This window comes from Pongo pygmaeus, chromosome X (genome assembly GCF_028885625.2).
Source record: "Pongo pygmaeus isolate AG05252 chromosome X, NHGRI_mPonPyg2-v2.0_pri, whole genome shotgun sequence".
NCBI lineage: Eukaryota > Metazoa > Chordata > Mammalia > Primates > Hominidae > Pongo > Pongo pygmaeus.
The window spans coordinates 18212565-18238007 of NC_072396.2; the positions used below are offsets into that span (position 1 = coordinate 18212565).

General features: G+C 39.7%; 1 protein-coding gene and 1 long non-coding RNA gene across 6 annotated transcripts in view; one reads left to right on the forward strand and one right to left on the reverse strand.

Annotated features, from left to right (window-relative positions):
- The window catches only part of NHS (NHS actin remodeling regulator), a 387766-nt gene that overhangs the window by 348782 nt on the left and 13541 nt on the right, over positions 1-25443 (forward strand). For 4 of the 5 annotated variants that reach the window (XM_054473235.2, XM_054473231.2, XM_054473234.2 and 1 more), the window contains 2 exons: positions 22260-22322; positions 24367-24559. In XM_054473235.2, coding sequence (XP_054329210.1) covers positions 22260-22322; positions 24367-24559 — 256 coding nt within the window. The other variant, XM_063660332.1, reaches the window with a different exon arrangement.
- LOC134739038 (uncharacterized) overlaps positions 1-25443 on the reverse strand; it is an 85534-nt gene that overhangs the window by 45533 nt on the left and 14558 nt on the right. The window lies entirely within an intron of this gene.

Here is a 25443-nt window from a genome sequence, read left to right on the forward strand (position 1 = left end):
TGACTGCAAAAGATCAATGAAAGAATATATGAAGCAAGGGTTTTATGTCCAACCATGCTGTTCATCAAGTATAGAAAAGCAATTTTCAACATACAGGAACTTAGAGAATTTTGCACCCATGAGTCCTTTATGAGGCATCTACCACAGGACAAGCTTCATCCAACCAAGGGATAATTGGGGAAATGTCAGTAAAAGGATGGGTAGCATACATTTTAATACATGTAAATGTAGATCTAAAACTAAAAGTATAGTGGAGATGAAGATAGAATACTAAGGTGCAATTTTAAATGTTGTGACAACAGAGAATGATACAACTAAAAATGAGAGAAGGGAGAGGCAAAGAAGAAAATAGAATAAGCTAATTGATTACTGTCTAGGCAATAAGTGGCTGTTAAAGGATACCAATAAGAACTAGTTAACCAGATAGTAAAGGCTTGAATAATAAAAAGGGGACTAAGGACATTAAAATGGTATAAGAACAAAGAAGACTACTAGCAAAAAAAAAAAAAAGAAAAATACAAATCTTCCTAAATACCAAAAAATTGTTTTATATAAAGAGAGAAGACAACACATCTTACAGAGGAAGAAACATAACAAATATAACAAAATACACATAATTATAACATTTATCAGAGTTTAGTCATATCAATGAATATGAGTGAGCTTAATTTGCCTATTTAAAAACTTTTCAATTTGGCTCACAAAGCAAACCCAACTATATGCTCTATACATTAAACACACACAAGATTTTTATTTATTAATTAGGTCCTGATTGTTTGAAAAAACATGACCAAGAAAAAGAGAGAGAAAACACAAATAAAATAAGCAATGACAGGAAAAAATACCACTGAAACAAAAGAAATTTTAAAAATTATAAGAGACTATTTTGCAGACCTCTGTGCAAACAAATTTGAAAACCTAGATGAAATGGATAATTTCCTAGAATAAAAATTGCCAGAATTGGCCTCATTAGAATTGGTAAGCTTAAACAAACTGACTTCCATGGGAGAACCAGAAGAAGTTATTAAGGAGCCATGCCACTAAAAAACATCAGGCCTAGATGGTTTCCCAGAGGAATTCTACTAAACCTTCAAAGTCCAGATGTTCCCAATGCTCTATAAATTGTTTATGAACATTGAAAATGAAGCAAAACTTACCTATTTCTTTTATGAAGCAAGTATAACATTGACACCTAAACTGATAAAGACAGTCAGACCAATATCACTCATGATTATTGATTCAAAAATACTAATTTGAACATTAGCAAACAGAATATAACATCATATTATATTAGGAGATTAATATGCTGTGACCAATGGGATTTATTTTAGGAATGGAAGGTTGGTTCAATATTAGGAAATCTATTAGTATCATATATCATATTAACAGATCTAGGAGGGGAAAACCCGTATGGTTAGCTCCTTGGATACTGGCTAAGCCTTAAACAAAATTCAATATTTATTTTTAATTAGAAATGCCCCTAATGTTTCCATACATATTATATATGTATGTATATATATCTAATGTTAGAGAAAACCCCATTTACAGCAATAACAAAGAAGACTAAATACTTAGGAATTAATTTACCAGAAATGTGTAAAACTTATATGAGAAAAACTTTAAAGCACTCCTTAAAGACACAACATTAGACTTTTTCAAATAGAAAGACATCCCCTGTTCTTGGATAGAATGATTCAACACTACAAACAAATCAGTTCTCTCTAAGTTACTTAATAAGTTTAACACAATTTCAATAAAAATACCAATAAGCCTTATTTTATGGAGTTAGATACTTATGGGAAAACAAACATATAAAACTAGCCAGGAAAACACTGAAAAAGGAAACCTAGCCCTACCAGACATTAAGATATATTTAAAGCCTCTATAATTATAATATTGTGGTATTGGCACATGAATAGACAGATATATCAGTAGAATAGAACACAAAGTCCAGAAAGAGACCAGAGTATATATAAAAACATTCAATAAAGGCAACATCACAAATAACTGAGGCAAGAGATGGAGTTTTTTAATGATGCTGGAACAACTGCATAGCCATTTGGTGAAAGGAAAAATTTGATCAGTGTTTCTCAACCTCAGCACTGTTGACATTTTGGGCCAAATAATTTTTTGTTGTGGGGACCGTCTTGTGCATTGTGCAATGTTTGCCAGCATCCTTAGCCCCTCCCCTCACTTGTGACAACTCAAAATGTCTTCAGACACTGGACTATGTTCCCTGAGGGGATAAAATCACCTCTAGTTAAAAATCATTTAATGGGATGCATACTACCATACACAACAGTAAACTCCAAATGGATCAGGGACCTAAACCTAAAAAATGAAACCACACAAGCACTAGAAGAAAATATGCATGACCTATTCTTTGACCTCAGTCCAGGGAAACACTTTCTAACTCTGGCTAAAAATACAGAGGAAAGAAAAGAAAAGAAAAAAGAAAAGATTGATGCATTTAAACAGTAAACATTTTCGCATGCCCAAACACCATAAAGGAAATCAAAAGACAACTGAAAAACTGGGAGAAGATATGTGCAACAGAAAAAGGGCTAATACCTCTAATTGATAAATACCTCTTAAAAACTGAGGGATAAAGAAAAGAGCAAAACCTTGGAAGAAAAATTGAGGAAAAGATGTGAACAGACAATTCAGAAAAAATATAGACATGTTTCTTCAACTGAAGAAAAATTGTTAAAGCTCACTCTCAATTAGAAATGCAGGCCAGAGATTATGCAGCATGTAATCCCAGCATTTTGGGAGGCTCAGGTGGGAGGATCACTTGAGCCCAGGAGTTTGAGACCAGCCTGGGTAACATGGTGAAACCCCATCTCTACAAAAAAATACAAAAATTAGCTGGGCCTGATGGTGCAGGCCTGTAGTCCCAGCTACTCAGCAGGCTGAGGTGGGAGGATCACTTGAGCTTGGGGAGGTTGAGGCTGCAGTGAGCTGTGATCACACCACTGCACTCCAGCCTGGGTGACAGAGGAGACTGTCTTAAAAAAGAAAAAAAAGAAATGCAAGCAACACTGAGATTCCACATATTATCTATTAGACTGGCAAAAATTAAACAATGTAACAATGTATTCTGTTAGCGAAACTGGAGAAACAAGCACTCTCATACATTGCTGGTGGAAATTCAAACGTGGTCCAACCTAACTGAGGGCAATTTGGCAATATCTAACCAAACTACATACGCACTTAACTTTTGCTTCTGCAATTCTACTAAAGATACACCTCCAGTAATACAAAAACTGTATTTCTTTCAGCATTGCTAACAATTAGAAGATGTTGGAAACAACCCAAATACCTATACATAGAAGAGTGATGGAGTAAAAGAAGCAGGAAGACCTTTATGAACTGATAAGGAGTGATTTCTAAGACATACTCTTAATTGAAAAAGGCAAAGCCCAAAAAAGTGCCTAGAGTATGCTACCCTTCATGTTAGAAAGAAGGGTATATAGTCATATAGCACATAATAATGTTTCTGTCAACAACAGACTGCATATAGTCTGTTGGGCCCGTAAAATTATAATGTCATATTTTTGCTGTACCTTTTCTATGTTTACCTGTGTTTAGATATACAAATAAATACTTCACATTGTTTTACAATTACCTACTGTATTCAGTACAGTAACATGCCACACAGATTTGTAGCCTAGGAGCAATAGGCTCTACCATATAGCCTAGGTATGTAGTAGGCTGTACCTTCTAGGTTTGTGTAAATACGTTCTAAGATGTTTGCACAAGAAAATTGCCTGAGGATGTATTTCTCAGAATGTATCCCAGTCATAAGTGATCTATAACTATATAAGAAAATATACAGGTAGCCACTTATTTGCATAAAAGAAAGAGTCCATTCTGCTGTGACACAACATATGCATCCCTAAAAATCTCCACACTATGCAAAATTGCACAATAAAAAACAAAGGGCTTATGGAGAAAATGGGAGTTAGGGGCACAACACTCAAAAATTTCTTCCATGACAACACACACAGACACACACACACACACACACACAAATAGGAACCTAATAAAATACAATAGCACAGTTATACACATTGTAAATGGTTAAAAATACACAAATACTGCAATAAATTGGCACTTTACCCAGAAAAAGTCCTGGAGGTGCCTAGGGATTGGGCAACAGAAGGGCCACAGCTTGTGAGTTACTGGGAAGGACTGGAAGGAAGGTTACCTGAGACTGGAGGGAAGGTCATAACACCAGGTGTGAGCAGGTGTGGCTCCTAATATATGGAGTGAACTGAGGTGGCTGGTAGATATTTGATATGTGTGTGTGTTATGTACTCTTATGCAGCTCAGTTCAGCTGTGTGCAGTTGCTGTGTTCATATAGAGAGTCTCACGTTATGCTCAAATGTGAATACTTAAGATATCTTAGGTATTCAAGTGATACCTAAGGTATCAATCACATTGGAACAAATTTGAATCAATATCAATCACATTGATATCAATCACAGTGGAACAAACTTGAATTTTCAAAACATGCGTTATAATGAAATTGACTGTACAGGAAGGATAAACCAGAAATAAATGAGATGGATTTCCCTACAGGGGATGAGTGGGAGTGGGGTAGAAAGAAAGGGGGAAGGGGATGGTGGTGGCAGGTTCAAGGGGGATGGCATTTCTCTGAGTATATTTTTTGGGTTATAGCTCAGGTAATGTTTTATATATCCCCCCATAAATAAATAATTATCATCAACCAGGATGTGAGGAGAACCCCAAATGGAAAACAAACAGCACCAAATAAACCTAACTATATTACAAATGAATAACAACCACCCTGAAAGAGGTGGGGAAGAAAATAGCTAACCTTTAATAACTTTGGAAAGCAGTATTTTTGTTTCATTTTAACCACAAATATTTACTGATAGATTAATGAATATAATTTTAAATGGAACAGTAAGGCATAACTGTGGATTAAAACACCTTGCTTCATGCCTGTAATCCCAGCACTTTAGGAGGCCGAGGCAGGCAGATCACTTGAGGTCAGGAGTTTGTTCGAGAGCAGCCTGGCCAACATGGTGAAACCCCATCTCTACTAAAAATACAAAATTAGCCAGGTGTGGTGGCAGGTGCCCATTAATCCCAGCTACTTAGGAGGCTGAGGCAGGAGAATCGCTGGAACCTGGGAAGCAGAGGTTGTAGTGAGCCGAGATTGCACCACTGCACTCCAGCCTGGGTGACAGAGTGAGACTCTGTCTCAAAACGAAAACAAAAACATCTTGCTATACAACCAAAAGGGGAAAGTCATACACTTAGGAATCTTAAATATGCAAGTCAAAGAGCCTTTGAGGTACCCCACAGATGACTATCAGATAATTCTTCCCTTTTATATAATTCCTATATTACATCACTTGATCACAAAGTTAAAATTTTACTTTAAAAGGAATCCCTCATTCATTCACACTTGAGTCATCCCACCTGGCCACTCCCCTGCTTCTCACCCCTTCCCCATCCCTTTAAGGTGGTATTCTTTAGCCATTCCCTTCCTGAATAATTGTGTGGGTCAGGAACGGTGGCTCATACCTGTAATCCCAACACTTTGGGAGGCTGAGGCTGGTGGATCACTTGAGCTCAGGAGTTTGAGACCAGCCTGGGCAACACTGTGAGACCTCTGTCTATAAGAGAAAAAAAAAGAAAGAAAGGAAAGAAAAGAAAAAATAGTCAGGCATAGTGGCGCACACCTGTAGTCCCAGCTACTCAGGAGGCTGAGGTGGAAGGATCACTTGAGCCCAGAAGGCAAAGGCTGCAGTGAGTTGAGATCCTGCCACTGCACTCCAGCCTGGGTGATAGAGCAAAACTGTGTCTCAAAAACATAATAAAAAAAAGAATTGTGTGTACGTTTTCCTTCTTAAGCAAAGAAGCAAGCAAACAGGTAAGCAATGAGTCAGAGAAAGTCCACCAAGGGCAGATTTATGAATGAAGAGACTTACACAGACAGATGTTAGGATGACAGCAATCTGATTACCTGATTCAATGAAGTCTAAACCAAGCTGACTCTAGCAAAGAAGCTGCACTGGCTTGCTCAGAGGCCTATCATTCCACCTCAGATTGGCCACAAATGCAAGACTCCATGTTTCTAAGGGATTAGCAGTGGTCTACATGAGAAGCCAGGAAGCCAATATAACCAGGCAGCTGATGCTACAATACATTTGATGCTTTAGATCTCCATTAGGAGCTGACTATAGCTTCCAGCATAATCATTTGCCACATGTAAAATCCTTCAAGATACTGAGGACAATCTTTAAATCTCAGATAGGATCAATTAGGAATTTCCTTAACAGTAATCTATTTGGAAATGTGAAGTGGAAAGCATTCCAGTGCACATAACATTGAGGCATAAACCATGCTGCAGAGGTGTGAATGCAGGAGGCTCAATAGGGTGCCCAGCCTCCGTGTTCAAAAAGCCATGAGAAAGCCCCCAGGCATATTGTCAGTGCAGCCATTGTGGTGGCAATGGTGTCCCCAAACTAAGCAAATCAGCAGGCATATGGCTATTTTCTGAAGAACCAACACTACACTAACAAGAGTAGCCATGTAGATATGTGTGTGGAGAATCACAGGCCAGAGAGAGAGAATGACCTGGGCAAGCCACCTAGAACACTTGGTTGTACACCTTGCGCCTTTCAAGAAGAGCATCTCCACTAGGTGCAGTGGCACGTGCCTGCAGTCCCAGCTACTTGGGAGGCTGATGCAGGAGGATCGCTTGAGCCCAGGAGTTGGAGGCTGTAATGAGCCATGATGGCACCATTGCACTCCAGCCTGGGCGACAGAGTGAGACTCTATCTCTAAAAAAAATTTAAAAATTAAAAAAAAATTTTTTTTTTTGAGATGGAGTCTCACTCTATCGCCCAGGCTGGATGGAGTGCAGTGGTGCAATCTCGACTTACTGCAAGCTCCGCCTCCTGGGTTCATGCCATTCTCCTGCCTCAGCCTCCCGAGTAGCTGGGATTACAGGCACGCGCCACCACGCCTGGCTAATTTTTTGTATTTTTAGTAGAGACGGGGTTTCACCATGTTAGCCAGGCTGGTCTCAATCTCTGGACCTCGTGATCCACCCGCCTCAGCCTCCCAAAATGCTGGGATTACAGGCATGAGCCACCACGCCCGGCCAAAATTTTTTAAAAGAAAAGCATCTCCATCAAGCAGACCTTTGATGACTGACTGGGCGGAATGGAGGGGACTAAGAGATGGTCACATTCTTCTGAGAGAAGTGTTGGTTCCTGAAAAGCTCCCAGGGAGACAACATCCCAGAGGCCCATTTATGAGTGAAGGTAAATAAAAACTTCCAGACCACAGAACTTTCTTGCCAAGTCAGAAATATATTCAATAGGCACAGCTTGGGGTGCCACGTGGAACAGAGGGAATTTGGGGGGTTAATAAAAATCAGGGAGACTAAAAGACCAAGTGCAGTTGCTGCATTCACACCCCTGTTGGGTGACAGAAGCAGGAAGCAAAGGACATATGGACAAGATTGAAGGAGCATGCGGAAGCCTACAGTCTAGTCCAGTGAAAGAGCTTGGCCTGGTTCCCCCTCTCACTTTCTCAGACTGGATGGACATGTGGTGTCAGCAGCAGAAGAGTGGAGATAACATTTGGAAATGGAGAACCAGTGAATTCAGGCTGAAGAGAAATAGACTGGGTGTACTATTCTGTAATGCCCTGTTTGCATCAAAGGCAGGCTTGTGTTGGCCGAGCACATCTAGAGTTGTCATGCATCAATAGTAGCATTTTGGGAGACGGGGCATGATGGAGTAGAGGTGGGGCTGTTGGACAGGAGGACTCTCAAGTTCCAGTTGTTAAATACTAAAGAGCACAGAACAGTTTAGTGTCAGTTCTTTAGTCAAGAAATCAGATGTTCATTTTCTGTTCTATGTCCACCTTCTCCAAAAACTTAAAACATCCTGTGAAAGATATTGCATCATCCCCATCCCAGTTAGCCTCCTGGATGGTTCTGTCTGTGATGATGCCCAGTCGCTCATCTGAGTTATTCCCTCTGACCATTATGCATAGCTCCTGTAACAGCTCACTGCAGGAGACGTTGTCTAACACCTATCCAAATCATATAATTAAAAAGCAAAGTGAAGTTTGCTGCTTCAGCTGTCAAGTGGTTCTGGTCCATTCACATCTTTGCTCCTTTCGTAATCATCAATGGGTCAGAAATGAGCCAAGGTTCTTATGAATCCACAGAAGTTCATCTGGTCCTCCCCATCTTAACCAAGTGACCAAAGTTAATATCACCAGTAAGGGAACACACCTGTACATGGACCTCCTGATGTGATGCATTGAGATAACACTTCTGTGAGAGACCCTTGTCAAAAAATATGTTGCCTCAATCTAATCATGAGAAAACATCTGACAAACCCCAATTGAAGGACATTCTATAAAACAGTTGACTAGTACTGTTTGAAAATGTTAAGGTCATGAAAAACAAAGACTCACGCCTGTAATCCCAACACTTTGGGAGGCTGAAGTGGGAAGAGTGGCTGAGCTCAGGAATTTGAGACCAGCCTGGGCAACATAGCAAGATCTCATCTCTACAAAAAAAAATTTTTTTAATTAGCCAGGTGTGGTGGTGCATGCCTGTGGTCCCAGCTACTTAGGAGGTGGAGGTGGGAGGATTACTTCAGACTGGGAGGTCGAGGCTACAGTGAGCCATGATTGCACCACTGCACTTCTGCCTGGATGACAGGGCAAGACTGTCTCAAAAACAAAACAAAACAAAACAAAACAAAACAAATTGAAGGGGACTGAGGAAATTTGACAACTGAATGCAATGTGCAATCCTGGATTGGATCCTGGTTGAAGAAAAAAGCATCAATGGGAAAACTGACAAAATTTAAATAAGGTTAATAGATTAGTTAATAGTATTTATCAATGCTAATGACCTGGTTTCAACAGATGTACTATGGCTATGTAAGTTTTTCCATTAGGAAAAGCTGGGTAATGAGTAATGGGAACACTGTGCTATTTTTACAACTTTTCTTTAAGTCTAAATTATTTCAAAATAGAAACACACACACACACACACACACACACACAGTTGGCGCCATGGACATTTCACAGTTTCTGGGTTGGCACTTACACCGCTAGTGCTTCTGATGGATATACGACTTCAGGTGAAGGTGAGTTCACCCAAGAAATGCTTAGTGCAGTTTCTTTAGTTTATATAACAAAATCTAGAAGATCACAGAGAATCTGATATAAGGTGATTAAAAGCTATCATGGTATTGAGCACTTTGGCTCCGCGCACACTGTCACAGCATAGATTCCCATTTCAGACTATGGAGTCAGTTAGCCATAGCAGTTCACTCTCACCTGCTGCTGAATGGAATGTTCAGCTCATTGGTTCTCATCAGTCATGTCTCTCAGTCCAGGCCTGGGTCTGCAAATACTTGGGACATGCACTTGCTTTTCTCTTTCGCAAGCCTAAGGCAGACATTCCTATTCAATTACAGCACTGTTTTCCACTGAATCCACACAGCCACTACTCACCAGGGTTAGCACTTGAGTTGAAACATCTCATCTTTTTCTGCTTTCACCCTGCAGTAGAGTCCATGAGGACCCTTGAAGCCCAAGTCCCTGCTTAGATTCTGATATCTAGACAGATAGGCAAGGAGGTCACCCTTCCTTAAATGTAGTGGGATGCCAGCAGTCTCAACAAGTTTTCCTCTCCAAGCCTCATCAGAATGATTGAGGGGTGGGATATCTGATGGTCTCTATGGCAGTGGATGAAGATACTTGGTATGAGACGGAGCCCCTATGGCAAAAGTTGATTTGGTTCCAGAGGAACACTAAGACCTAAATCCTCATCATCAGGATCAACAGTGAATTCATTTCAACATATTGCCTTTACAGTTGTATTGTTTGCCAGACTTAATAAAATTAGCCAGGAGCAAAATATCAGGGATTCTTTGTCATTTCACAGCCTGATAATCCAGGGATTTTAAAATAAAAGACTGATGTCAAAACAAACTTTTCTTTTTACCAAGGATGTGCCTTTGAAGGGCAGGGGACATTCCAACTGCCTTATTGGGAAAGAAATGAAGGAAGTCACTCAAACTAGGACCCAGACCATCTTAGTCTTAGTCATAGTTCAGAGCTATACACAATGACCATGTTTACTCTCCCATTTTCTATCAGGAAGAAAAAAAACGGGTCTTATGAGAAAGCAGCTTCTGAGAAAAATCAAAGTAACTTGCAGAGGAGCTAGCCAGGAGAGAAGATCAAAGACTAGAGCTGGCAGGAAGGGTGTTCCAATAGTACTTGACCAAGAGATAAAGACCTTCTCACTGCCTTGTTCTCTTTCCCATCCCCAGCCCCGTCTTCTCTTGTTCATCCTCTTCCATCCTTCCCTTTCTCTGTGAGTTCATTTAAGATTTTCAGTTTTCCATTGGTTTACAATAGAGTTGGGATTGAGAAACGCTGATCAAGCCTCGCCTTTGCTATATAATAGTTAGACATATCCAGACTTGTCCTAGACAAGTCAATTTTACCTTTATAAATTGTCTTCATAGTTTTACAAGCTCTCTCAAAAGTATTCTGTTGTTTTATTAACTTCTGTCTAAAATGGTTCATCCATCCAAATTAAGTCTTTCTTGCTTTGGCTTAGGTAGGTGTTCTCTGTATCTCAGATAATTTGCTCCTTTAAACCAGTTAAGGAAAATACCAACCTTGCTATGCGAATCTCTGACATACAAATTATTCTGTGATCCCAAACCTTCAGTTCCTCCATTCTGCCCAAAGAAATAAGTTCAAATCCTTAGCCCAACTCTCCAGACTCTCTACAATTGGGTCCTAACTTACCTTTCGAGATAGATTTCCCACAAATCCTTTGACAGACCATAGACCTCAGCCAACCCAAACTAAACATGCTTCTCCAGAAAACCTCCTGTACTCTCGAAACAATATCTCCACTTGAAATGCCCTTTCTCCCATTGTTTTCTCATTGACTCCTTCATTTTGAAAAAAATTAACTGAATGCCTACTATTAATAAGTACTAGAAGGATACAAACACAAATGAGACATAATCTGCTTCATCCAGAGTACATGGAGACTAGAGGCAATTCTATTGTATTGACTTGAAGGTGTGAACACCTAACTGGTGTATGGTGTTGGAATGGGGTGGGGTGGCAGGATTAAACTTCATGGAAAACGTAGTATTTGAGAAGGCCTTGGAGGATGGGGTAGAATTTTGATATGAACACTGGGAGGAAAAGGATTATAGAATGAGGAAACCATGAGAGGCAGGAGATGGAGTGTATATACATGAGTTCAAATACTTTGCTTTGGCTGGTAAGAAAAGGGGTGTGTCAATAGAGGGAACTGGCTATAATGCTTCAGTAGGCCAGATATTGAAGGATCTTGAATGCCAGACTAGAAAGTTTGAATTTATTCCATAAGCCTAGCAAATTATTGAAGGGTTTTGGGCACAAAAATAACAATTACCTGAAGGAGCTGTGTTTTATGACAATATCAGGGTATGTGTGTATAGGATTAATTTCCTCAATCTCTAGAGATTGCTTTTTGGTTTAGTAGAGAGAGGAGCGTTTGATGTTAGTGTCAGGTATAAGATTGCAGAAGTGGTGATGCCTATATACCTCCCATTTAACTCACCTGTTTGGTCTTTGGAGAAGGGAGATGGATCTTGGAGACTGGCTATAAATAGCTGGTGACTTTAATTGTATCTGCTGTTCACATGTGGTACTTTTCTTGAAGTAAATCAGCACAACACCTGGCCTGTGGAATGATACAGCTATTGACCACAATAAATTCTTTTCCCCTCTATACCCATTTTCAAGGCTCACCAGAAGCAGTTTGCTTTTGAGATCATGTCAGCTCTCCTCTCTGCCATAACATAAGCTGCAGAGATCATTGTCATCTTGACACCCCACATCACGCTGGTTCATATTGTCCTGATTGGACTCAGAACAGGAAGGAGCAACGACCTGAGATACCTTAGTCAAGAGCAAGCCAGAGGGTAAAAGCCTGGTTCCATGTGCTTTATCAGTCAGGCTCCAGTCAGGAAAACAGAAACCAAGCCAGCTATTTTCACAAAGGGAATTTAACATAGGTACATTATTATTACAAGACTGACAGGGCAAATGGGAAACTGAGGTGACACTGAGATAGTAACAGCAGCAAGAAGCTAACATTCCCAGGGCTGGAGGAATGGAAGGAAGGGGTTGTAGTTATTGGAGCAGCCTGCAGTACTAGAACTGACTTCTGGAGAGTAACCATGGCCTGGCTGGTGCTGGTGCCTCAGGAGCTCTGGAGCTCAGAAGCTTCTGAGGAACTGGGACCCAGACCTCCGAGTAGGGGGTGCTGCCTGCCAGGTGCTAATGCATCAGAAGTTCCAAAGAAGGACCACACACAGCTGGAATCTAGAAAGGGGTACTGGACAGCTGGGTCTGACTAGCATCTCTGACAGGGGCCATAATGAGGCTGGTTCTGGGAGTGAGGAAACAGATGAGGGCTGAAACCAATTGCCATAGCTGGGGGCAAAGGACCACTGCTGGGACAATGCTAACAGAAACAGTGCGTGCCAAGAAGTAAGTCCCTTCTTCCTCTTCCAGCCTTCTAATCTCCCTCTTGCACTCCCACTGGAAGAACCTAACAGGGAGGAGCTGGCAAGAAAGAAATGTTTGCAAAGTCCCAGCAGGGCACAGAATAGGTTCAGAACTGAGAAACAATAGCTAATGAAAACATTAGCCAATGAGTCTGGTTCATATTAAATACTGTGAGAAATAAAGAAAATTCCTTAGTTTTGGAATTCTTTCTCTCTCTTTTAAATATTGGCCTGGCTGTGGAACTGTCAATAAAAGTACTTGTCTATACACATCATTACAGAATATTCTCAGGTTGACATTCTGTTGCATGCCTGAGACTTTTTTCACTGTTCAAAATATAGGCAGACAATGGAACACTACTCACAATAAAAAGGAATGAATTATTGATAAACACAACAACTTGGATGGATCGCAAAGGCATTATTCTGGGTGAAAGAAACCAGTCTCAAATGGTTACCTAGTGTAATTCCATTCATATAACATTTTCAAAAAGATAAAACCATAGAGATGAAGAACAGATTAGTGGCTGACAGGGGTAGGGGTTGGGGGAGGTTGTGACTACAACAGAATACCACAGGGGAGTTTTGGGGGAGTAATAGAACAGTTCTATGTCCTGATTGTGGTCATGGTTACAAGAGTCTATACATGTGCTAACATTAATAGATCCGTACTCAAAACAAATAAAAAGGGAAAAACAGTAAAGGCAGAATGTGCATGGTTTGTGTGTGAGGTCTTACATTTTTTGCTTTTTAAAAATTTGCAGTGATGAGGTCAATTATGGCTCTGCTGAGCTTTAGCCACAGCTGGCCTGAGTTAGCAGTGCAAAGGTTCCCTTGGAGTGGGCCTGAGTGTGTGACATTTCTGCAGTTACCACACGCCTCTGACTTCCCCAGCTGAGGGCCATGGAGGAGTGCTGCTGTCACTTCCGGGCTGTTCTGTTGACTCACATTTCCAGCTTCTCTGATATGGGTGAGGGTATTTGCACTGTTTGTAGCAGTTCAAAGACTCTTTCTTCCCTGCACTTCAAAGCCTGGCCTGCCTTTTCCTTACTCATGTCTTTTATTTGGTTCTAGCCACCTTTGAGGGTTGATGGAACTGAGTGGCCCTTGGCAGTGGCTCCACTAATTGGCAAAGCTGACCACAGGGGATGAATAACATACTGGCATCAACATCACAGTGATCATGGTCCAGTGGGCCCTGTTTTGTGTTCTTGACAGTACAGAGCAATTCCTGGGAATAAATGACTGTGCTGACCAGCCAGCAGGAAGCATTCTCCATCCTGGGCTCCCTATAGCTCTCTTTTCCATTCATGTGGGGACTATTTTCCACAAATGTTCCAAAATATAATTGGTTATGCTTTGCACATTTAAAATGCTTCATTAATAGGATGTGATTAAACAAAGTGTTCTTGAACTTTAAAATATATAAAATTATTTTGCATTCCATTACCCTAAGAATTTTTGTCCCATTCCAGCTGAGATCAAAAGGAGAGAGAGAGATGCTTTGCAGTCACACACTCTCTTTCAGAAAGCCTCTTTTTGGGTGAAAACTGCACCACTGTCATCGCTATTCAAGCTTTGCTCACTAGGGACAGTTGTCACACCCCAAACATCTACCAACAGGATAGGATTTAAAAGTGAATGAGCGTGTACTCTTTTTGTGTCTTGGCTGCTTTTGCTACATATACTTTTTTGAGATTGATGTTATTGTGTAGTTTTCCATTGTATGAATATAGGATTGCACAATCTGTTTATCCATTCTGCTGTTGGGAGATAGTTGGGTTGTTTCTAGTTGTGGGGTATTGTTTGTTTGTTGACTTTTATGAATAAAGCTGCTATAAGCTTTGTAAGTATTTTATAAGTACTTTTGTGCAAGTTTTTTGTGGACATACTCATTTTTTTTAAGTCTATATACCTGAGATGGAATTAAAGGGTATACATATGTTTAAGATTAGATACTGCCAAATAGTCTCCAAAGCTACACCATTTTACACTCCCACCAGCATTTATGAGCATTCCAGTCGCTCTATATCTTTGTCAACATTAAGTGTTATTAATCTCTTTCATCTTTTTCATCTTAGCCCCTCTAGTCCACAGTGTGGTTTTCTTTTGAATTTTCCTGACGAGTAATGATGTCAACCACCTTAATATATGCTTATTGGCCTTTTGTATGTGTATATATATATATACACATATATATACACGTATATACGTGTATATATATATACACATATGTACATATATATATACACACATATATATGCGTGTATATATATACACGCATATATATGTGTATATATGTAAGGTCTTATTCTTGTTTTCAAATGTAACACATTTGTATACACATATACACATACATGTGTGTATATATATACACATATACACATACGTATGTGTATATATATACACATATACACATATACACATACGTATGTGTATATATATACACATATACACATATACACATACGTATGTGTATATATATACACACATATACACATACGTATGTGTATATATATACACACGTATGTGTATATATATACACATATATACACATACGTATGTGTATATATATACACATATATATACATACGTATGTGTATATATATATATACACACACATATATGTGTATATATATACATATATGTATATATATATTTTGCTAAGTGCCCCTCAGGAGAATCAAGAAAGTGGTGATAGCTATATCTCTCAGGGAAAGGAAGTAAAGGTATGATTTGGAAAAGCAGACTTATCAATAAGAGGATATTCCCCAGGCCTGAATAATAATGCTTTTTTGTGTTTTAAATAAATATTAATGTATATGGTGGTTAAAGAAAGAACTCAGTAGGCACCTGTTCCCAAATATCCCTCTCCACAACCATTACCCAGAACTTCGCCACAGTGATTGGAATAAATCACTGTGGACTGGGTTTTTCATGAGTTGTTGTCAGCACCCTAATAAGGGTGCATATGTGGGCTTCTTTCTAACCTTGAAGCTGGCTGAAAGGTTGGTGTGAAGGGTTTAGGCACTTAGGGTTAAGGATGGCATGCCAGGTGGGAGTGCTGCACTCAGGTACTTTGGGTAAGCATGAAGGCTCTGACTGCTGAGGAGAGAGTGGTGACAAAGGACAAACCCGGAGAGGGAAGAAGCCTTAAAACAGAGAAAGCATAGGATGTGCCTTAAACTTCTGCCTACCTCTTCATTGTGTTTACCCATCATTGTTCACCTTGATGAATGTTGGAGTTGAGGAGAGGGGAAGAGGGAAACACAGGGTGAATGTAGAATGATGTTACTAAACATGTTGGGAAGATAAGAGCACAATGCCAACCTTTGGGAGATTTTGAGACAGTCTCAAGGGAATAAAAAAAGTACTACATAATTGTAGCAACAAGAATGACATGTGAAGAAGGCATTGTCAGACTTCTTGAAGCCTTTGAGAAACATCAAAGGAGTTCATATTTATATACAATACATCCACGAACACTCCTGCACAGGAAAAGCTGAGGCCAATAGGACACAGTATGTGCACAAATGCAAGGATTTGGTTTAAGGACAAACGAGCCCCATGGTAGAGTGAAAATAAAAGCCCATATCACCTCACTAGAAACCCAGTGTGGTTTGCAATGGACATCTTTGCTGTAAGGTCTTATTCTTGTTTTCAAATGTAACACAGCATCCAGCCTCCAGTAAATATTTTTCATATTTAAGACAGCATGATAGCAATAAATCAGCTCTGAAAGTCAACTGCTATAAGTGCCATGTGGTATCAGTTAGATCACAAACCAAAGCCAATTTTTCAAAACATTTCCTGCTGGAATACCCACAACATTTTAACAGATGTATTTTGGGCTGTTTCGAAGGAAAATAAGCCCCCATCAGCATATAATATATAACCCAAAAGAAAGCAAAATATGGAGTGGAGGGATTATTTTTTCTTTTAGTAGTAAGAGAAAGATTGGGGATCATCTTGAAACCCTTGGGGAAGTGCTTGTTCATAACCACAAAAGGGGAGAAATTAACTTTTCTCACACACATACCTCAAGAAAGACTGGAGTTTGAAAAATCTTCCTTCATTATATACCAAAGACATTTATTTGGCTGCTTTTGAGCATAATGTTTGTTATTTCTTATTCTGAACACTGGTCGTAAGTATAATTCTGGCTTTTGTTGAAGCAACTCATGGGAAGCTAGGGAAAGGATTTGAGGATATGACTGATGAGGCCAGCAGGGACAGAGATGGAGTGAAGGCATCAAAAGAATCATCTTTTGTCAGGGACAAGATGGGCATGGCTGGTAGTTTCTGATTATAAAATGCTGCAAGTTGGAGTCTGAAGCTTCTCAAAATCAGTGGTAGAAGGGCCAGAATAGGAGTCTGGAAAAGGAGGAGGAAATTACTCTTTTTTTTTTTTTGTATTTTTCTTCAACAGTTTACTATGAAAAATCTCAAAGGTACAGAGAAGTTGAAAGACTTGTACAGTGAATATGCATATATATACCCATGAGGGAGAAATTATTTTTAAACTGATGGTTTGTTTCCACTGGGGCCAATTTTGATCCATATCAAATAAATGATCTTGAATGAATGAATGAATGCCTAACACTCCTCCTACCACACTTATTCTGGGGAAACCAAAGTTGTTCACTGCCACTCTTGTACTGAGTGATGATTCCACAATCAGGAGTCCCCTGTCGATCTGCTTCCATTATCTGTTGTTTTGGATGCTTCCTGCTCATGCTGTCTTATCTCCTCCTGTGCTTTGCTGTCTTTGACCTTGTACTGGATGTTGTACTGAAAAATTATATGTGGGTGGCAATAATTTGATGTTATTTCTCTAGAAGAGAATTTTTGTTTGCTTATGCCAGGCACGTGAGCATGTTAGCTGTACAACACATATTTATTGAGCACTATTGAGGCAGTAAAAATAGAGTTATGAACAAGAAATGGTTAGTCTTTCTCTGAATAAGCAACGGGATTCATTTAAACAGTTGTGGAAGAATAATTTAGTTCATATAAGTTTGATCAGCATCCAGCTTTCCCTAACCTTATCCATCGGCACCCATTAAGGTGTGGCAGGCTGAGCCATGCAGAGATGCCCTGAGGTAGCAGTTCTCTTGCAGTTGTATTTCTTAGATAATTTAGAAAAAATATATACTGTGAACCGATTATTGCATTCATCATATAAAAGTGTAATCAGAAATACTCAGAATAATCTTACTTCTTTTGACTAAACATCCAGGAAAGAGGATGCTTTATTTTATTTTTAAGGTTTTTAAAAAAATGTTTCAATAGTTTTTAGATACAGGTGGTTTTTGATTACATGAGTGAGTTCTTTAGTGGTGAATTCTGAAATTTTAGTGCACCCATTCACCCAAGCAGTGTACACTGTTACCCAATATATAGTCTTTCATCCCTCACCCTGCTCCCAAAGTCCCCTTCCCCAAGTCCCCAAAGTCCATTATATCACTCTGTATGTCTTTGCGTCTTCATAGCTTAGCTCCCACTTATAAATTAGAACATATGGTGTTTGGTTTTCCATTCCTGAGTTACTTCACTTAGAATAATGGCCTCCAGTTCCATCCAAGTTGCTGCAAAGGACATTATTTCATTCCGTTTAATGGCTGAGTAGTATTCCATGGTGTATATTTAACACATTTTCTTTATCCACTCATTGGTTGATGAGCATTTAAGTTGGTTCCATATTTTTGCAATTGCAAATTGTGCTGCTATAAGCATGCATGTGCAAGTGTCTTTTTCATACATGACTTCGTTTCCTTTGGATAGATACCTGGTAGTGGGATTGCTAGATCAAATGATAGTTCTATTTTTAGTTGTTTTCCAATTTTATTTAACTTTTATTTTAAGTTCAGGGTTACATGTGCAGGTTTGTTATATGGGTAAACTTGTGTCATGGGGGTTTGTTGTACAGATTATTTTGTCACCCAGGTATGAAGTCTAGTACCCATTAGTTATTTTTCCTAATCTTCTCCCTCTTCCCCCCTCTAGCCTCCCATAGAACCCAGTGTGTGTTGTTCCTCTCTATGTGGAGGGCCCTCTAAAATACTAGACTAAGGCAGTTACCAATTAATGGCAGAAATATAACTGTATATTTATATACTTATAGCTCATTTTAATATTATAAACTTAAATACTCTGAATCTGCAGACCATCTGCAGGGACTCTAGAGCTTGTGTCTAAGTGGAGGAACCAAAGAACACAATCCTTCCACATCCAAGCTCCAGAGTACCTAGTTTCAACCCTCACAAGCTAGAGGTTGGAGCTACTATCAATATAGTGGAGAGACCAATTAGCTGAGGAGGAATCTGCTATGGAGTGTAACCCAAGGAGACCTTAACTCTCTATCACAATGACCACAACTGAAAAGTCTGTGCTTTCTCTGGACTTGCCATCCTTAGTCATTGTCAGGTGTGACCTCATGCTTATTTAATGGGGTGGATGGGTTTCTCAAACAGATGAAAAATGAAGTCCACTCCTTACCCCTCACTACTGGAAAAAATATTCAACAGGAGAGCTGACTTAGGAGATTTAAGACAAACTACCATAATTTATGTATTAACATTAATATCATTCTGCAGTTTCTGACGGTGTAATTTTTTGAAAATACTTTCATGAGACACCAAAGCTTTTGGTTTCTTTGAAGTAGGTTCCTTTCCCATGTAGGCTTTGCTATCGGGCTCCCTTTTTTCCTACTTACATGAGTTTTCTCTCTCATTTACACATCCTGGTTTCTTACTTGAGACTTCCACATCATTGTCTGTGGCTGAGTTTTAGGAGAGAACCAGGTTAGTGTCTGAACTCAGACCACATATATCACATCTGTCAAAATGGTCACTTTCAGCAAGGGAGCCATAGACCCTACAAAATCATTAGTCTTAAATAAGATCTAGATCAAAATTAACTGGGCCCGAGGAGGAGACATTTGCTTTGCTTAAACATTAATAAGCAACTCTTTCAGTTAAAACTTAGAAAAATAGAACAGAATTAGACACCAAGCTTTCCCCACAAAAACGCATGTCTGCCATAGGCTTAAGAATAACTAGGCCCAGCATCCATCCTTGCTTCCATCCAAGGAAGCAAGGATCACTGGCAGTTTCCTCTACTTGTTTCCACCTGTTTGCATGAAGACGGTAAGTCCCTTGGATTCTGAGGAATTTACTTCCTCCTGAGATCTTGAGCATTCCCCTTACCTTTTTTTTTTTTTTTTCCTCCGAGACAGAGTCTTGCTCTGTCACCCAGGCTGGAGTGCAGTGGCGCAATCTTCGCTCACTGCAACCTCTGCCTCCCAGGTTCAAGCAATTCTCCTGCCTCAGCCTCCCGAGTAGCTGGGATTACAGGCATGCACCACCACACCTGGCTAATTTTGTATTTTTAGTAGAGATAAGGTTCCACCATATTGGCCAGGCTGGTCTCGAACTCCTGACCTCAAGTGATCTGCCTGCCTTGGGCTTCCAAAGTGCTGGAATTACAGGCATGGGCCACTGTGCCTGGCTGTCCCTTACTTTCTTTGGGGTTCCCATCACGCTAAAACACACAGAGACAATATCATTCAGGTGCACAAATATTTTGATGAGTTCTTACAGTGATGCATCATGGAAGACTGAAAGGCAAATCAAATGTGGCCCCTGACCTCCAGGAATTCGCAATCTAACAAATGAAATAGACACATCCAGGGCCAATTCCTGTTCCATTAAGGCCATGCTGTAGGATAAGTGCTATAATAGAGGCACAGCTGAATCTAAAGCTGATATGGCTTAGAGTTTTAAAAGTTTCAATGGCCTTCTCAGTAGATCCTGAAGAGGTGATTCTGGTTACCAGATTATTCTCCAAATAGGACTGGCTATATCATTTCTGGGGTCCAGTGCAAAATGAAAATGAAGAATCCTTTATTCAAGAATTTCAAAACAGTGATAGCAGAACCTGAAACCAAGTATGGGGGCCTTCTGAGTGCAGGGCCCTATGGGACTGCTACACAGATCACACACCCATGAAATTGGCCCTGTCTCCAAATGTGGTCTATGAATAGGAGAAAGAAGTAAATTTTGAACAGTCTAGAGAAGGAAATTACACATAGAGAATTTTCTTCCAAGTAGTTCACAAATAAATAAATAAACAAATAAAATCACTCCAACGAAAGCAAAGAATTCAATCTTCTCCAAATTAGCAAGTGGTGCTGGAATCTAAAACATAACAAAGTTACAGTTTGCAAAGACATTTTCACAGATACTTCACAGCTACAAGGTAAGTACATTAATAATAATAATTGTTGTAGTAGTAGCTGGCACTAATGTATAGAACTTATTAAATGCCAGGATTCTTCTAAGTCTATTACATATACTTTACTCATTTAATCCTCAAAACAGCCCTGGAGGGAAAATTCTATTATTTGTCTATCTTACTACAGATGAGGAAACTGACCTTAGAGAGGTTGAGGAATTGCCCCTGGCCATACAGAAAATAAGTGGTGGAGGCAGGATTTGAATTCAGACAATCTAGCTTCAGAGTCTGTGCTCTTAACCACTATTTATGCTACCTCTGAAAAAATAAAGATAGGAAGGAAAGGAAGGAGGAAGGGAGGGGGGTGGGAGGGAGGGAGGGAAGGAAGAAAGGAAGAGAGGGAAGAAGGAAGAAGGAAGGGAAGGAAAAAGGAAGGAAGGAGAGAAGGAAGAAAGGAAGGAAGGAGAGAAGGAAGAAAGGAAGGAAGGAGAGAAGGAAGAAACGAAGGAAAGGAGGGAAGGAAAAAGGAAGGAAGAAGAGAAGGAAGGGAGGGAAGGAAAAATGAAGGAAAGAGGGAAGGAAGAAAGGAAGGAAGGGAGGGAAGGAAGAAGGAGGGAAGGAAGAAAGGAGGAAGAAAGGAAAGAAGAAAGGGAGGGAGGAAGGAAAGAAGGAAGGAATTAGGAAGGAGAGAAGGAAAAAAGGAAGGAAGAAGGAAGGAAGGGAAGTAGGAAGGAAAGGAAGAAGGAAAGTAAAAAGGAAGAAGGAAGGGAGGGAGGCAAGGAGGAAGAGAGGGAAGGAAGAAGGAAGGAAAGAGGGAGGGAAGAAGGAAGAAAGGAAGAAAGAAAGAAGGAAGGAAGGAGGGAAAGAAGGAAGGAAGGAGGAAGGAGGGAACGTAGGAAGGGAAAGAAGGGAGGAAGGAGGGAAGGAAGAAAGGAAGGAAGTTAGGAAAGAAGGAAGGAGGAAGTAAGGAAGGAAAGAAGGAAGAAGAAGCGAAGGAAGAAAGGAAGGAAAGAGGAAGCAAGGAAGGAAGAAGGAGGGAAGGAAGGAGGGAAGGAAGAAAGGAAGGAGGGAAGGAAGAAGGAAGGGAAGAAGAAAGGAAGGAAGAAAAAAGGAAAGAAGGAGGAAGGGAAGGAAGAAGGGAGGAAGGAAGGAGGGAAGAAAAGAAGGAAAGAGGGAAGGAAGGAAGGAGGAAGGAAGGAAGAAATAAGGAGAAGGAAGGAAGGAATAATAAGGAGAAGGAAGGAATAATAAGGAGAAGGAAGGAGGAAGGGAAAGAAGGAATGAAGGAGGAAGGAGGGAAGGAAGGAAGGAAGTTATCCCAGTATATTATTTCATTAATATCATAGATTTGGCCTAACCAGTATACACTGTGTTGTGTGCACGTTTTTAATTTTTTCTTTTTTTGCATTTCATGTTCATAGTTTAACAGCACCCGTTCGCCCTCCCCCACTGAATGTTGCCACATGACCCCGTGGAGTAGAAAGGTATTGGTTCTGAGAACATTCCTTCACGGCCCTATCCCACTCTGTCCAGACACTCTTCCTTTTTTCCCTCTTTTAACTTTATGGAAAACTTTCTTGTTTCTAACTAACGGTTTTTCTTTAAAATCAATTTAAAAAGTGGTATTTTCCTAACTTGAATTAAATAGAATATAACTTACGACAGTCATGCCATTTGCCTTTTTCCCCCATTCACTGCCCCCTGCTCTGCAAACTGCATCACCTAACACTACCCTTGGACTTTGCAGTCTGGCAGAGGAAACTTTTCCTATATTTAATTTATCAGAACTGTAAATGTTCAGCTTCTCAAATCAAAAAAGGAGAACAAGACAAAAGGATTCTCTGGCAGCCAATCGTCCTGTCACCATTAAATAAAAAGTGTTTTTGGCTGCTGGTCAGAGCCTGTAGTCAGGTCACTATCCTGTCGACACTTTGCAGTCCATTGTTATTCAAGGAAGGAATCGCCTACAAAATGAAGCCTCTGGTGGTGGGGGGTTTCTCTCTAGTGCTCATTCTCTCTCTTTGTCTCCCTCTTTCTCTCTCTCTCTCTCAATCAGTTTCTCTCTCTCTCTCTCTCTCTCTCTCTCTCTGTATGCACCAAACTTTTTTTCTTTTTGGAAGTTACCTAGGAAACAAAGTCTTTTGTTCTCGAACTTTATTTGAGCTATTCGCTTCGCTGGGAATCTGCACAAAAGCTGAAGAGAGAAAGAAGGTTGCAATATTTTACTAAAACGTTCATGACGAACACACTTTTCCCAAGGGGGGAGTCATATCCTGTTGGGTGTGTTGGGGGGATTTGCAGAAACCTCTGATAAGGTAAGTAAATGCCGGGGGTGAGTTTAGACAAGTGGCTCTGGAATCAGCTCTTTAAGGGGACTTGAGAACAGTTCGTTTGACAATAGGTGAAATCCTCTGAGTCAACAGGGCATGATATTTCCAAATGTAAAGATGGGAAAATTTTTTTGATGATCCTAATTTTAGGGCAGAATATTATTAAAGTCTTACTGAGATAACAGCAAAAGATATTTATTTTATACAGATACCCACCTTCCTCCAAATTGTGTAAAAAATAAATAAAACTAGGTTGAGTGGTGAAAACTGAGTCTTTTAATCATCTAGTTTAGAAACCCAACCCTGAAATCAAAACTGGGATGGAGCTTTTTAAATAATCTGGGCTAGGAGCCCAACCCTGAAATAAAAGTTAGACAATATTGATATTTATCAAAAGTTTGGATGGAGAATTTTCCAATGTCATGTAGAAATCAAAGCCCCTAACTATACAGCTGGAGGAAGTCTCGCACCACAAAGCTGAAAAGAAAATAAACTAGGACTGTTTTACCTTTCCTAATTCGAAAAATAAACTCACTGGAATATTTCCCCCCAGTAACAGCATGTGTATTTTCCGCTGTCGTTGGTGGGGGGAAATTCTTCACTTTTGCTTTTCCATGTGCATACAGTGTTCATGAAACTGAATTTTTAAAATGTTATTTAAAAATGCCGTAGTCCTGCAGTGAAATTAACTCCTCGTGTTTTAATGCGGTTTCTCAGATTAGGTTGGCTTGTCCTTCAGGTGATGGGTTCTGGAATGTCTCCTGACTCCAGGTTTTCTGAACCTTTTCATAGGTGTCTAACTCATCTTCTTCCTTTGATCCTAGTCATCTAGAGATCTCAAAACTTTTGATAGAAATTTATGGTGAGATAGCTTGAAAGTGGATCTGTCTTTCATTGGAGTAGAGACTCAGTTTTCTTTGGTGTAAAGTTTGGGGATTTCTGGCTACCTTGTCTCTCCTGTTAATTCCATTTAACCCGAGAAGCATGTTTATTTAGCCCATTTCTTTCCCTTTGTGTTGCTTGACTATTGAAATAATACTTGCAATTAGTTGTGCTTACTAACTATTTCTAGGAATTCTTCCTTTGTCCTAAGGGCCTATTTCTGACCTCATTTTTTCTTCTCTAAACTAGGAAATTCCTTATATGTGTGCTTATGTATAAACTATGATGGCTGAACCTGACTGTACTTTGTTTGCAGTCCCATCCCCCAGAGGATGAAGATACAGATGTCATGTTAGGGCAGAGGCCGAAAAACCCAATACACAATATCCCTTCTACACTGGACAAGCAGACCAACTGGAGCAAAGCACTACCTCTCCCGACGCCAGAGGAGAAGATGAAACAAGATGCCCAAGTGATTTCTTCTTGCATTATTCCCATCAATGTCACTGGTATCGTTCTGGTTTTTTCTTAGGGGCAGTCGGGTCAGAATATTCTGTGTATTAAATATGTTCAAAATCTGTGCTGCTAAGAATACCATTTTGTAAACAAGTAATGCCTTTTTGTCATCAAAATACAAACCCAGAGGATGTTCAATATGCTTTTGTCAGGTTTTGAACATCAATTTACATGTTTTCCGCGGGCCACTTGTTATGTAAATTATGGACAGTTTCTTTTTGAAAAAAATCACCAAATAGCTCTTTGGCCATAGCTGACTGAAATAATGGAGAAAGCGGCAGTGATTAATCATATGATAATGATGTGTGGCACTGCAAGAAAGAAAACAGCAAACCCAGGCTTCTCAAACTGCAAGTAATGGTCCTGTAGGCCAACTAGAAAATCTGTTTTCATGCTTCCTTGGATGAAGGTAGGCTTTTTAAAAAAGACTGTTAAGACTTCTGTATTGATTTGGGGGATTTTTGACCTAAAAATATATGGATACATAGATGAAGGCTGAATTCTATTTTAAAACCAGCAAGGCTGTCTTCCTTTCACTCTCTTTTTTTCTCCTCCTGTGTACTGAGAGTGTGAATATTAGTCTAGATAGAATGGAAGCACAGCCAGACCTTTCTGAAAAATTTATTGGCAGCAGTTATAAATTCCACAATTGGATCTAGTAATCGTAGTTGTAAGTAAAATAATGTTATAAAATATTCTAACTTTCAAAGACATAAATGGTCTATCCATTGGGCTTTCTTACATCTCTAATAGTTACATTTTAACTTATTTGTATATTGAAAATTTCAAAACAGCCATGTTATGACTGATTTTCATATTGGTACCATATTACTAAAGATTGCATGTCACTTGAGATGCATGTTGCACACAGCTATTA